Source organism: Lepidochelys kempii, chromosome 27 (assembly GCF_965140285.1).
Source record: "Lepidochelys kempii isolate rLepKem1 chromosome 27, rLepKem1.hap1, whole genome shotgun sequence".
NCBI lineage: Eukaryota > Metazoa > Chordata > Testudines > Cheloniidae > Lepidochelys > Lepidochelys kempii.
Genome location: NC_136406.1, coordinates 5,832,037 through 5,846,805, shown reverse-complemented (window position 1 = coordinate 5,846,805; position 14,769 = coordinate 5,832,037). Strand labels below are relative to the sequence as shown.

At 53.6% G+C, this 14,769-nt stretch overlaps 1 protein-coding gene across 1 annotated transcript in view; it reads right to left on the bottom strand.

Moving 5' to 3' along the window:
• LOC140903746 (alpha-2-macroglobulin-like protein 1) overlaps positions 1-14,769 on the bottom strand; it is a 73,172-nt gene that overhangs the window by 46,912 nt on the left and 11,491 nt on the right. The window contains exons 2-7 of the mRNA XM_078850681.1: positions 5,287-5,717; positions 4,598-4,760; positions 4,078-4,130; positions 3,007-3,027; positions 2,027-2,180; positions 18-102 (exon numbers count right to left, since the gene is read on the bottom strand). Coding sequence (XP_078706807.1) covers positions 18-102; positions 2,027-2,180; positions 3,007-3,027; positions 4,078-4,130; positions 4,598-4,760; positions 5,287-5,717 — 907 coding nt within the window. The remainder of the gene's footprint in view (positions 1-17; positions 103-2,026; positions 2,181-3,006; positions 3,028-4,077; positions 4,131-4,597; positions 4,761-5,286; positions 5,718-14,769) is intronic.

Sequence of the window (14,769 nt, the reverse complement as noted above, 5' to 3'; positions counted from 1 at the left end):
ACTGCTTTCAGACTCACCGGCCACACACTCGCAGCAGGATCGTCTCATCCAGCACCGTTACCACGGGGGGCAGCTCGAGGATCACTTCGAACTTGGGCAGCACTGGGGGGCAGAGAGGGACGGGGTGAAACTTACCCGCAGCCCCGGCCTTGGAGCTTCTACCCGGGTCTTGCAGCCCCCAAGCAACCTGCTGGCAGGGCTGGGAAGGGGAAGGGCCCGGAAATGGAGCAGGGCTGGGAAGAGGCTTCAGCAGGAGCCTCAGCCGGCAGGACTCTTTTCAACCCCTCTTGACAATAAAGCTGAAAAACAGCCTCTGTTGCCCCGGCCTGGTTCCCAAAGGGCAGGGGCAGTGCCAGGAATGACATGGGCTTGGCAGCTGGCGTTTGGGCCAGAGACCACGGGGGGCTGAGAGCGAGGACGTGCCAGGGTCTGTGCGGGGCTGAGAGCGGGGACGCACCAGGGTCCACGTGGGGCTGAGAGCGGGGACGCGCCAGGGTCCACGTGGGGCTGAGACCATGGGGGCCCAGTGGACAGGGGTGTTTCTTCTGGCTGATGAGGTCCCGGCTGTTCCCCTCCAGGAGCTGGTGTTCGGCTGGGACCTTGCCCCCTGCCAGGCACCACCAGGCAGCCTGGATAGACAGGGCCAAATTCACACCGGGGTTTAGCCCAGAGGAGCCGGGGGGCTGCTCCATGGCACTTTGTCCCTCAGGGTCTGGGCCGTCCTGGGGCACTGATAGGAGCTGGCTGGGCGGCTCCAAGGCCCAGAAGCCCCAGGAGGGGAGCGTGTATCGGGGCTGGGTGAATGTGCAGCGCTGGCATGGGCCAGTGAAGGAGGGAATGTGTTTGTGGGGTGCCGCATTTTTTCCTCCTCCTCAGGGGATGGGGGATTGGCCAGTAGGGGAAGGAGGGAAGTATTGTGGAGGATCAGGGGCAGGGTATCTAAGGTGAGGGTGGGAGTAGGAGGCAGTTGGGGGGCTCAGGAAGGGTGTGTGGGAGAGTGGGGGTGGGAGGCAGTTGGGGGGGTCAGGGGCAGGTGTCTGGGGCGAGGGTGGGGGTGGGTGGCAGCTATTTCAAGGGAGACATCAGAGCTCTTCTCTCCCCCTCCCCCGCAGGAGCCAGAGGAGATTTTGGCGGGGGCGGGGATGGAGAGGGGGCCGCAGACATTTCCCTCCCTCTCCCAGCAACACCCACTCTGCGTAGGGTGTGTATGTGTGAAGAGCCCCTTATGGCGTTGGGGGGCACAGGGTTGATGTGGGTGGGTGCTGGGCTGGGGGCACAGGGCAAATGTGGGTGGGTTGCTCGGCTGGGGCAGGGCAGAGGTGGGGCTGGGGGGCACAGGGCAAATGTGGGTGGGTGCTCGGCTGGGGCTGGGCAGAGGTGGGGTTGGGGGCACAGGGCAGATGTAGATGGGTGCTGAGGTGGGGCTGGGGGGATAGAGTTAGATGCTGCGGGGTTGATGAGAAGCTGGAAGCTCCATCCCATCCGGCAGCCAGGGAGCTCCAGCAGCAGGAGCCAGGATCAGATCCCTCGATAACGTTGGTGACACGGTAACTGCCCCCATCCACCTCCCACAGACACTGCGGGGAGGTGGGGGCTGGGGGGAGTTGCAGAAATCCAAAGTCAGACCAAAAACAGGAAACAGTCATGGTTCTGACTGATGATGTTGGCGTGTCTGGGGCTGGCCATACTGAAATCCCCAGCTCTGTATCTCCCCAGCAGCGCTGACCTGAGGCCTCCCCAGAGGCCCTAGAGCAGAGTGGGGTGGGGCAGGGCCTGGGCAGGGCAGGGAGGCTGAATTCCCCTTGCTCAGTGTCCTGTTGCGAGAGGATTGGGCAAGGCGTGGCTGAGGCCCAGGAGAGCTTGGAGCTGCCTGGGCCAGTCCCAGGGCTCTGAGCTCCCAGGGACCCTCTGATAGGGACCCACGGATACCTCGCCCCAGGGAGACTCATGAATCCTCATGAATCCCCCTCCACCCCCACATGCCAGACCCGCAGCCTTGGTCGCTGCTCTGGGCTCCACTGCTCACCGTATTCCTCCACGCTGAACGAGTGCCTCGTCCCCTGTGCCTGGATGGCATACGTCCCCAGGGCCGGCTCTGCAGACAGTGGGAGGGACAGATCCACGATGCCCTGCTGCGGAGTCACATCTCGCCACTGGGCGATGCGGTTCCCGCTGGGATCCTGGCACACGGACAAGCCCTGCTCAGCAGCTGCCCCCACACACGGCTCATCCCTGGCAGCCCCCGAGTGCCTCGTGCTGCCGACAGGGCTGGATCGATGGCTGGGGGCTCAAATCCTACTCCTTAGCCTGGAGCAGACACCTCCGGGCAGCCGCTGGGCAAGGGGGCCCTGCCAGCGCCCCTCAGCCCTGACCCGAGGGCACCACCTGTGGGTCTCAAGGAACGCCCCATCTCCAGCCTGGATGAAGCCCAGGGAACACGCCGTAGGGACCATTTCCATCTCTGTGCTAGGCCTCTGTGGGTATGTTCCCTGTCCCCCACTCCCCACACAGCCCCCACAAGCCTCCACCCCTCCCCGCTGCCCCTGCAGCTCCCAGAGACCCTCCTCCTCCCCTGCCCTTCCCCCATTCAGTCTCCCACGGGACCTCCCCACTGAGTTCCCCACTGGCCTGATCAAGTCACCACCTGACCCGGAGTTCGGGGGCTGGGAACATTCGGGGTGAGCGGCTCAGGCAGGGATCCCAGCCAGGCCCAAACCCACCTGCCTCCCGGACAGGCAGCCCCAGAGGCTGCAATGGTGGGGTGGGGAGGACGTAACCCGATGGCACAAATGTCCCCTCCCTGCCCCCCATGTGGTCCAGCCCAGAAACACCCTGTGCTCTGGGATGCTTTGCACCCCCACAGCGGGGCAGAGAGGTCTAGAGCTGGATTGCTGGACACTGTGGTCACAGCCCAGACTCCTCTGGGATCCCCATGACTGAACACCCCTGGGTGCCCTCAGATGAGCCAGACAGGAAGAGGAGGAGGCTGGAGAGGCACAGACTGACCTGCAGAGTCACCAGGGGCAGCTGCAAAGCAAACAGACAGGAGATGGCTGGTTAGAGGGACAGGAAACACCCCCCCCCCCCCCCCGCCCAGGGCTCTGCCTGTGACCTCCCCAGGGCCGGGGTGTCTCTGAGGCCAGGGGGGATCATGCAGACAGCAGCGGGGTGACCGAGAGAGCAGGGACCGGAAGGGGAGCCCACAGCCCTGCCCACACTGGGACCATGAGGCTGGCGCCTCGCACCTCCTCTCCCTGCAGTGGCGGATGCAGGGCAATGGGTGGCTGGTCTGTGCGTGGAGGAGCAGGGCGAGAGGCTGGGGTCTCTGCCAATGGGCAGTCGAAGGGCCGGGGGTCTGTGTTGCAGCCAGTGGCCGGGCGAGATGGCTGGGAGGAGAGCTGTCAATTTGTATTTCCACACTGGGCCCGATTCTGCCACCTCACTCAGAGTGCCCAGCGCGGTTAGGCTGAAAGGTGCTAATGACTGTCATCCTGGGGGTGGGGGGCTGGCATCCACAGCCAATCACAGACTTCACTAAAGCCAGGGGGTGCCCAGTGCCCTCATTCAGGCTCCATGCCATGTGCAATCACCCCTCTCTGCGTAGTAAAGAGACTGCAAACAACAGAGGCGACTGCCCAAGGCACTAGGCCCCAAGGGGCGGGTCCGCACTGCTGTTTTCAGCCGGCCAGCACAAGCCCTGCTATTGCAAGTCTGTTAACCTGCCCTGGGAGACTCGCCCCCAGCAGCAGTGAAGACTGGGGTGGCGGCTGAGGCGTTCCCAGGATACCGGAGATCCCGGTGTTTCCAGGAATGGCGAGGGCCCTCCCCGCTGGCGTGACCTCCCACACGCGGTGTGTGTGAGTTCACGCCAGCAGGGGCGGAGCAGTGTGCTCTTCCAAAGGGCGCCCGCCATCCAGTACCAGACATAAGCATGTCCTGGACGGGGCAAACCACCCCGGAAGAGGACTGTCTGATTTCAAACTGGATGAATGGCCTGCCTGGTGTAAACATACCTAAGATGTTCAGTGCACCAGGGCCCTGTTACCCTGCCCCCCGGCCCCTGCCCCCCGCTCTCACCTTCCTGGGACTGGGAATGAAGTCTTTGTCCAAACTGACGATTCGAAACTTCACTGGAAAGGAGCAGAGGCAGAGGTGGGATCAGCCCCGGCTTGGTTTGTCTGAGTGAATTCCCAGCTGGGGAAGGTGCCAGCCGGACGCCCGGGCACTGACGGCCTCTGTGAACCCACAGAATGGGCACAGCCCGGGCAGTGCAGCGCCAGCTTCCCCACGCTGCCCTCTGCCAATGACCACGGCCCTGCCCTGCGCGGCTGGAGGCTGCCGGGGGGCCGATCGGTGTCCCTGCCGCGTCTGTGCCATCACCATGGACGGGCTGAGACCCCCCCACTTGGTTCCATACAGGCCCCCAAACAGGCCTCAGGCTTTGGGCCTCTCGCCCCCTGGGACTGGGTGCAGACAGGCCTAGAAGTGAGAGACCCGTGTCCCTCGCGAGGCCCCCAGCCCGACCCCAGGGCCCAGGAGTCCGTCCCAAGGGGCTGGGGCCCCAGGACTCTCCCTCCAGCAGCTCCTGCCCTCTCACCTGTCTGTCCCGGCTTGTAGACGGCCTTGTCCGTCTGCACCAAGGTCCCGGACTCCAGTGCCTGCAGCAGCACTTTCTTCCGCTCAGAGAAGTGCAGGGCGTCTCCCCGGATCGAGACGTGCAGCTCCGCCGCTTCCTGCCGCCCCCCGGATGGGGCTGGCACCTGCACACGGGGAACCCCAGCAAGGCCACAGCGGCTGGTAACGGGCCGGTCGTGGTGCAGACCCGCTATCGCGTGGGCAGGGGGGCCGTGGTGTTTGGGAGTCCCTGTTCCAGCCCCCCAAAACACAGGAACCCCCTCCCCAGCCTGGGGCCCTGAACGGGAGGGAGCATGAACCTGGGGCGCTCGATGGAGTTGGAAGCCAGGGCGCTCTGTACCCCCCACCCCATCCCCGCTCCCTCCTGCCTGTCGCTGCTGAGGGATGGTCTCGAGTCCTGCGGCTACAGCTGCCCAGTGAGTGACCAGCTCCGTGCCCAGGGCCAGTCCCCGAGCCCTGCTGTGCCCGGGCCCTGAGGCTGGGCGGGGGCTGCAGACCCGGGGCTGACGGGCTCCGTGCCCAGGGCCAGTCCCCGAGCCCTGCTGTGCCCGGGCCCTGAGGCTGGGCGGGGGCTGCAGACCCGGGGCTGACGGGCTCCGTGCCCATGGCCAGTGCCCGGGGCCGTGCCCATGGCTGCGGGCGGGGGCTCACCTGGAAGCGCACGTTCTCGTGCAGACGGGGCTCCTGGACCTCTCTCTCCAGCAGGGGGATAGCGCTGGGCCCATCCCCCCTCTCCAGCCGGACGCTCACCCGGACGGTCTCGTTGAGGTCGCTGAGATGAACTGACACCGTCCCCGAGTGCGGGTGGTAGAGCACGGCTGGGCTCACCACCACATAGCGCCTGGGGAGGGGAACGCACCATGGGCAGTGCGGGAGGGGACAGCCCAGAGCCTCCCCCAGGGCCGGGCGTGACTCCCGATTCCTGAGTGTCCCTCCTGCTGGGGACAGGCCTGGGTCGACGGGGCTGGAGCTGGTTCGTTTCTCTAACCACAGGGCAGGGGCAGGGCAAGGCCCCCCGCTGCATCCCCTGCCCCAGCCTGCCTCCCGCGGAGCTGGAGGGGCCTCAGGGGCACAGAGAGGGGCTCAGTTCCCGTCCATCCCCGTCCTCTCGGCTGCTCGGTCTCCCCAGAAGGGGGCGGCTAGTGGTGCTGAGAGTGAGCAGAGACCCCTGTGCATGGCGTGGGCGGTGGGGGGGGCTGATTAGTCTGGGGCTGGACTGAGCACCTGAGCCCTTTGCAGCCAGTAACCGGCTTAGACACAACGCCACCCCAGACCACTCTGCACCCCGGGGCCTCCGCCCGCTCTCACAGGGACCCTTTGGCGTTTGCACTTTCGGGGCACTCCCAGGTTCTGGCTGAGATGTTCGTTTAACACACTGCGTTTGTCGGTAATTAGTTTTCTATTTCACTGGGGCCTAGAGACCCATCCCAGCCTGGCCCCCTGCACTGGGGCTGGACAGACCCGCAGGCAGAGACAGAGACAGGCTGTGGCCTGAGGAGGTGACAGGCTGAAGGAGCAGGCGGCCACAGAGGATTATCATCCCATGGTACAGAGCCTAGCTGAGGCTCAGAGGGTTGGGGTCTGGCTGGGGGCGCACAGGGCGTCTGTAGCAGAGCCGGGCACTGAACCCAGCTCTCCTGCGCCCCAAGACTCTGTCTTAACCAGAGCCAACCTCCCCCGGCGCTGGGAGGCGCAGGACCAGGGGTCCCAGGAGGGACCCAGCATCGGGGTCTGAATTCCCAGGGAAGAACAAAACTGTCCCATCAGTTTCGGATCGAACAGCCCCCTCATCAGTGCCCTTGGCTGCTTCTAATCTCCCCCGCACCACCCACCGCGCAGACAGACAGGGCTTACGGCTCTGCAGACGTCCCAGCTGTGAGGTGCAGAAGGAGCAGCAGGCAGGCCGGGGTTACTGGGGCCCCCATTCCTGGGGTGCAGGCAGACGGGCAGGCGCAAGGGGACACACACGTCAGCCGCCTCTGGGTCCTTCTTCCTCCCTCTCTCCCCGGCTCTGTGCTGGAGACCAGCCTGCTCTGCTCTGATATAGACTCTGAAGCCAGAATTTCACTTTGATCCAGGGTAAACAAGGGTCGTGTCAGGTCTTGGGCTGGGAGACGCAGCCAGGACACTATTTACTCACCACGGCCAGCTTCCGGATTTGAGGCTCTGACAGGTTGTTGCAACTTGAGTTAGAGGATCATAGAATATCAGGATTGGAAGGGACCTCAGGAGATCATCTAGTCCAACCCCCTGCTCAAAGCAGGACCAATCCCCAATTTTTTTTTTTTTTGCCCTAGATCCCTAAATGGCCCCCTCAAGGACTGAACTCACAACCCTGGGTTTAGTAGGCCCATGCTCAAACCACTGAGCTATCCCTCCCCCCAAGGTTCAGGTGGGCCAGGAGGCCCCTTGCATTGGTTACAGGGCAGGGGATAGGACCCCTCTGGGGGTTGATGGTGGTGCAGTAGCCAGGATGCTGGGAAAGCTCTGGCAGGAGCAGGTGGGAGGAGCGACTCCACTACTGCAAAGCAAATGAAAGGAACATTGGGGTTGCTGAGCATGTCTCGTGAAAACCCCATTCACAATTGCTTCTAATGTTCCCAAACTGGGACTGTCGGGGATGAACTGTCCATGCTCAGTCTCTGCCTTGGGTTGAATGTTTTTGTAAACTTTCAGAAAAACAAGTTGAGGCATTTCTGAGAACACGGTCAGCATTAACCCAGGTAGCTTTTTCCAGGGCAATCCATTTTCCTGACCATTTCTTTGAGGAGTTCTAGCACCTCCATGCTTTGGAGCCTGAGACTGAAATTTGGCAGGGGGATTGTGCTAGGGGAAGAGAAGTTTTTTTTCTGTTGCCATGAAAATCCACGTCAATGTAGCTAGTTTATAAAGTACAGAACATTGCCATTTGCACCTGGTCCATAGAGCGTCTCAGACTTGTTTCCGAGTCACTGACAACTTGGAAGAAAATGATCTTGAATGGTTATGGATCACTGTCCTAACCGATACAGCACAAGATAGCTGATATCTGGGGCAGATCACCAAATCACAGTAAGGAACAGGATGAGCAGCTCCTTATGCAGCTATTTATAGAGTGTAGGAAAAAAAGCTTTGTGATTCTGGGGGATTTCAATGTGAGTGACATGCTGGCAGTCTGGTGCTGCCAGTACTAAAACATCCCTGCAATTTCTCATAGATAACATTTTCCTCACCCAAAAGTGTTGCATCCACCATGGGAGTGTTCTTTATGAGCCCTCACCTTGAGAGGTAAGAAGAACTGATCACAGAACTAAAAATGAACAGTAGCCTAGGTACAGGTGATCATTACTCAATCACATTAATAATGTGCCAAGAGAATAACGTCCAGACCGGTAATATTTCTACTTGGTGCTTTGAAAGGGCCTGTTTCACAAAACTGAAAACAATTATGAGCCGAGCCAGCTGGGAGGAAGAATTAAATCAGAAAAATATGAATGATAATTGGAAATTGTTTAAGAACACTTTACTAGATGCCCCAAAAGCCACAATCAAGGAAAGCAGCAATACTGGTTAAAAAACTGACCTGACTTAGAGAGCACATAAAGGCAACCATAACGTATAAAAAATGATGTATAACAAATGGAAGAAAGGAGATGTTGACAGTAATGAATATAAATCAGAAGCTAGGAATTGTAGAAAATTGATAAGGGAAACAAAGGGATACAAGAAAAAATCTATGACAAGTCAAGCTAAGCACAATAAGAAGGAATTTTTAAAGTAGATTAGGAAAAATATGAATCCTAACAATGATATTGATCCATTATTAGATGAAGTAGTAGAATTATCAATAACAATGCAGAAAATGATGAAGTGTTCAATAAATATTTCTGTTCTGCATTTGGGAAAAAACAAATGATGTCATCATACCATAGGAACATGATAACACTCTTTCTATTCTACTTGTATCTGGGGAGAATGTTAAACAACAGCTAGCAAAGTTAGACATTTTTAAAGCATCAGGTCCACATATCTTGCATCCAAGAGCTTTAAAAGAGCTGGCTGAAGAACTCACTGGACCATTAATGGTGGTTTTCAGTAAGTTGAACACTGGGGAAGTTCCAGAAGACTGAAAGAAAGCTATTGTTATGCCAAAACTTTAAAGGTGGAATGACCTGGGTAATTATAGGCCTGTCCATCTGACATTGATCTCTAGCACTATAATGGAGTGGCTGATAAGGGACTTGATTAATAAAGAATTAAAAGAGTGTGATATGATCAATGCCAATTAGCATGGGCTTGTCAAACTAATTTGATATCTTTTTTTTATGAGATTACAAGTTTGGCTGATAAAGGTAATAGTGTCAATGTAATATACTGAGATTTCTGTAAAACATTTGACTTGACACCACACGTCAAGGCATTTTGATTAAAAACTAGACTGATAAAAAATTAACACAGCACACATTAAATGGATTAAAAAGTGGCTAACTGATAGGTCTCAAAATGTAACTGTAAGTGGGGAGAAAGAATGAGGAGTACTTATGGCACCTTAGAAACTAACAAATTTATTTGGGCATAAGCTTTCATGGGCTAAAACCCACTTCATCAGATGCATGCAGGGGAGGGATAGCTCAGTGGTTTGAGCATTGGCCTGCTAAACCCAGAGTTCAATCCTTGAGGGGGCCATTTAGGGATCTGGGGCAAAAGGGGGGGGGAATTTGGTTGATTAGTTGGGGATTGGTCCTGCTTTGACTAGATGACCTCCTGAGGTCCCTTCCAACCCTGATATTCTATGAAAATACAGTAGGAAGATTATATATATATATATATATATACACACAGAGAACATGAAAAAATAGGTGTTGCCATACCAACTCTAATGAGACTAATCAATTAAGGTGGGCTATTATCAGCAGGAGAAAAAAAAACTTGTAGTGATAATAAGGATGGCCCATTTCAAACAGTTGACAAGAAGGTGTGAGTAACAGTAGGGGAAAAGTGGCACCTTATAGACTAATGGATGTATTGAAGCATAAGCTTTCGTGGGTGAATACCCACTTTGTCGGATGCAGGGGAAGTAGGGGGAAAAAGTTTTGACTTTGTGTAATGACTCATCCACTCCCAGTCTTTATTCAAGCCTAATTTCACAGAATATCAGGGTTAGACCTTTTTGGAGGTCATCTAGTCCAACCCCCTGCTCAAAGCAGGGACAATCCCCAATTTTTGCCCCAGATCCCTAAATGGCTTCCTCAAGAATTGAACTCACAACCCTGGGTTTAGCAGGCCAATGCTCAAACCACTGACCTATCCCTCCCTCTGTTTAATGGCACCCAGTTTGCAAATTAATTCCAGTTCTGCAGTTTCTCATTGGAGTCTGTTTTTGAAGTTCTTTTGTTGAAGAATTGTGACTTTTAGGTCTGTAATTGAGAGTCCAGGGAGGTTGAAGTGTTCTCTGACTGGTTTTTGAATATCATAATTCTTGAGGTCTGATTTGTGTCCATTTATTCTTTTGCATAGAGACTATCTGGTTTGGACAATGTACATGTCAGAGGGGCATGGTTGGCACACGATGGTAAATATCACATTGGTAGACGTGCAGGTGAACGAGGCCTTGATGGTGTGGCTGATGTGATTAGGTCCTATGATGGTGTCCCTTTAATAAATATGTGGACACAGTTGGCAACAGGCTTTGTTGCAAGGATAGGTTCCTGGGTTAGTGTTTTTGTTGTGTGGTTGCTGGTGAGTATTTGCTTCAGGTTGGGGGGCTATCTGTAAGCAAGGACTGGCCTGTCTCCCAAGATTTGTGAGAGTGATGGGTCATCCTTCAGGATAGGTTGTAGATCCTTGATGATGCGCTGGAGAGGTTTTAGTTGTGGGCTGAAGGTGACGGCTAGTGGTGTTCTGTTACTTTCTTTGTTGGGCCTGTCCCGTACCTGACTTCTGAATACTCTTCTGACTCTGTCAATCTGTTTCTTCACTTCAGCAGGTGGGTATTGTAGTTTTAAGAACACTTGATAGAGATCCTGTAGGTGTTTGTCTCTGTCTGAGGGATTAGAGGAAATGCGGTTGTATCGTAGAGCTTGGCTGTAGACAATGGATCGTGTGATGTGGTCTGGATGAAAGCTGGAGGCATATAGGTAAGTATAGCGGTCAGTAGGTTTCTAGTATAGGGTGGTGTTTATGTGACCATCACTTATTACCACTGTAGTGTCCAAGAAGTGGATCTCTTGTGTGGACTGGTCCAGGCTGAGGTTGATGGTGGGATGGAAATTGTTGAAATCTTGGTGAAATTCCTCAAGGGCTTCTTTTCCATGGGTCCAGATGATGAAGATGTCATCAATATAGAGCAAGTAGAGTAGGGATGTTAGGGAACGAGAGCTGAGGAAGCGTTGTTCTAAGTCAGCCATAAAAATGTTGGCACCCACAACTATTTCACATTTTGGGACAATGTATACCTTCAAGTCAGCCGCACTGCTATGGGTACCTGCATGACCCCACAGTATGCCAACACTTGGGAATTATGGAATTACGGAATTTCACCATGATATCCTCAAGAGCTCAATTTATTTGCTTAACACAGAGATGGCTAAGGGGTGATTTGATTACAGTCTATAAGTACCTACACGGGGAACAAATATTCTAAAGCATACTCTTTAGTTAACAGAGAAAGGTCTAACATGATTCAATGGCTGGAAGTTGAAGCTAGACAAATTCAGGCAGTGGATAAGGCATACACTTTTAAATGTGAGGGTAATTAACCATTGGAACAATTTCCCAGGCATCGAGGTGGATCCTCGCTAACTGGCGATTTTTAAATCTAGGTTGCATGTTTCCTCTAAAACATGCTCTAGGAATTATTTTGGGGGAGTTCTCTGGCCTGGTCTGGGTTACACAGGGAGTTAGACTGGATGATCACAATGGTCCCTTCTGGCCTTGGGATCTATCACTCTGTGAATCTTTGCTGCTCAAGTCTCCCTACATTCCATCTGCGCTGCTCCTGCTCCAGCCCTGAACTGAACGTGTTCTACAGACCCACTGCCCTGCATCAGCATTGAGCCTGTTCCTCGCCCCACAGACCCATGTGCACTCACCCTGCTCTTCTACCACACGGAGCCAGCCCCAGAAGCCCTCTGGATGGGACAGGACACACACAAAATGGATCCTCTTAGTTATTCCCATCAAAATATGCCGTGGCCTTGGGGAAGGTGCCCTATGTTGCAAGGCAGGAAACCATAAGCTCCTGTCTTCTACTGACTGATGTTAACAATTCTTTGCACTCTACAGCTGTTATTAATGAGCCAGCCCTTGTACATTACCTTAGATGAGAGGCAAGTGTCCATCCCACCAGTTTAACCAGAGTATCTCAGAGATTTTACAAGGTCACCTTTGGAAATGATCTCAGGTCTCTGATATGGCAAACCCCAATCTTAGCTACATGGCCTCCCATAAAGAATCTACCAAATCCAGGTGCTTGGCGAAGCCGTCTGTGCAGTGCTTAATTTGTAATGAAAGAGATGCTGGGGCTCAAGCAATATTTTTACTTTCAAAACTGATGCAGCAAGTCCAGAGGTGCCGGGGCTATGAACTGCCAAGCCCAGAAGTGCCAGGGCTATGAACTACCAAGCCCAGAGATACCGGGGACATGAACTGCCAAGCCCAGAGGTGCCGGGGACATGAACGGCCAAGCCCAGAGGTGCCGGGGACATGAATGGCCAAGCCCAGAGGTGCCGGGGATCAGCCTGGCAAGCCCTGGCACAAATTAAGCCCTGCATCTTTTAAATGTGTGACTGCTAGTCTATATGGCTCATTACATAACAAAGTTGCTCCATTAGATGAAGGGGTAAAGGTTTCTGCAGCAATGCTGAAGGTCCAGGGATTGAATCCTGTTAAAGGGGTTGTTTGAGTGCATATACTAATATTTATGTTTTCTTTTTTCCTTTATAACCCTGTCCACCGCCCACCAAACCCCAGGAAATCACATAGGAAAAAATACATGAAAAGAACATTAAGGTTGCAAAGCCTAGTAGTCAGTAGTTAGGAAATGCCAGAACTAAGATTGTCCTTGTGCTGCTCATTCAGCCCTTTCACATATACATTATCACATGCTACTTGTTCCTTCATTCTGGCATTTCCTAACTTTCAAGTGCTCGACTTTGCAACTGTAATAATGTTTTTCACCTAGGTTTTAAGTGTGTAATTATTATATTGGGTGCAGAAATCTACCTGCTGGCTGAGTCCTCACCCACCCACATTTATATGCACACACACACTCATAGGCGCACACACAAAACTCCCCCAGTAGAGCCCCAGCCCCATGCTGGGGTGGGCAAATTCAGTTTCCATGTTTGCTCTGTTTTGGGCTTCAGCACATACACATGCCTCCCCTTGCAGCCCCAGCCCTGCTGCATAGAGACCCCTCTGTAACAATGTGGGCTTTGGTGGGACACAAATGAGAGTATCAATTCAGGACAAATTGCTTAGAGCAGGGCAGTTACAGCCCAAGGCTGGTGGTTCTCCACCTCTAAGGCTCACCAGACCAGCCAAACAGAGAGGACTTTGGTCTCACCCCACTGGCTGACCAGAAGTCATACTGTTAATTTTGGTTTTAAACCCCGTTTACTTCTGCCAAATTATTGAAATATATGAATAAAGTTAAGATAAGTTCTGTAACTCAAAAGGGCATTTTGTTTTGGTAAAAGGATAAGGTAACCTCCACCTTGTGTCAGGTTCTTGTTCCTTGGTACCAAGAAAAGGCAGGAAATCACAGAGGTGGGAAACTAGATTTGCCCGGCAACAGCTCCCTATAAAAGTGTGTGAGGGGAGGAGCTAGGGGCTCTTGGTCTCGGGAGCTTTCGCGTTGTCAGAGGTTCAAGTGTCCAGTTCTCTCTCGTGGTGTGATACCATCTTGGCACTAGCTATTGGCCTGCAATAGCTGCTTACTAATTAGTTTGGGTTTGTTTATTCTTTTATTTGGGGAAAGCAGACTTGCATACACGGACTTAGTCCGATTAGTTAGATCAGTCTCACACACCCAGACGACACAAAGCGGGTTAGGGCGGGAGTTAAGATAGGGATACATAGCTGTCCATTCCATCTGCCATTCGCGGTCGGTGTGCGTCAGTCCATCGCTGGCTTCGGTCATCTGGATCCTGCAATCTTCATCGTGGACGTATGGAAAGGTAGAAGAACATCTTAGTACCATTGAGCGTATGTGTGAGTGCAAGTGTCAAACCAAATCTCCAGTATTGTTAATCCATTCCCCTTTCCTCTTCCCTTAGTTAAATAAAGTGTTGCTGTTTACTTTTATATTTGGTGTGTGTGTTGGTTTATGGAAATCCAGCTCTGATAGATGGGCTTAACAGGGGGACTCAGCCCGAGGTAAACTGTAAGGCTCCCTGAGATCTTCTGATCAAATTGGCCTCCAGCAATAAAAATCCTTACAATACAAGCCATTCCCTTAGACACTCCAGTTTCCCAGTATCACCACCAGGGCCACTCGTTATGGGGACGAATGGTTATGAAAACCAACACCCCAGTAAAAGAACAAAGGTTCTCTCGATCCCAAAGGACCAAGCCCCAGACCCAGGTCAATATACAAGTCAGATCTTACCCACAAATCACGCTGTTGCCAATCCTTTAGAATCTAAAATCTAAAGGTTTATCCATAAAAGGAAAAAGATACAGATGAGAGCTAGAATTGGTTCAATGGAATCAATGACATACAGGAACGGCAAAGTTCTTGGTTCAGGCTTGTAGCAGTGATGGAACAAATTGCAGGTTCAAATCAAGTCTCTGGAGAACATCCCCAGCTGGGAGGGGTCATTCAGTCCTTTGTTCAGATCTTCAGTTTGTAGCAAGGTTCCTCCAGAAGTAAGCAGCAGGACTGAAGACAAGATGGAGGAGATGCAGCTGCCTTTTATAGTCTCTTGCCATGTGGCCTCTGCTTTCTTTGTTCCAAAGACAAGCTGTCCAGCACATGGCATGGGAAAACCTTAGAGTTCTGTCCATAGGCAGGTCTCCGCATGCCTTGCTGAGTCACAAGGTGTATCTGCCGTCTCTCAATGGGTCAGTTGTATGGCTGATGGTCCTTAATGGGCCGTCAAGCAGCCTAGGCAGTGCTGATGCCACATTGTCTGGGTTGTCCCCCAGAAGCAC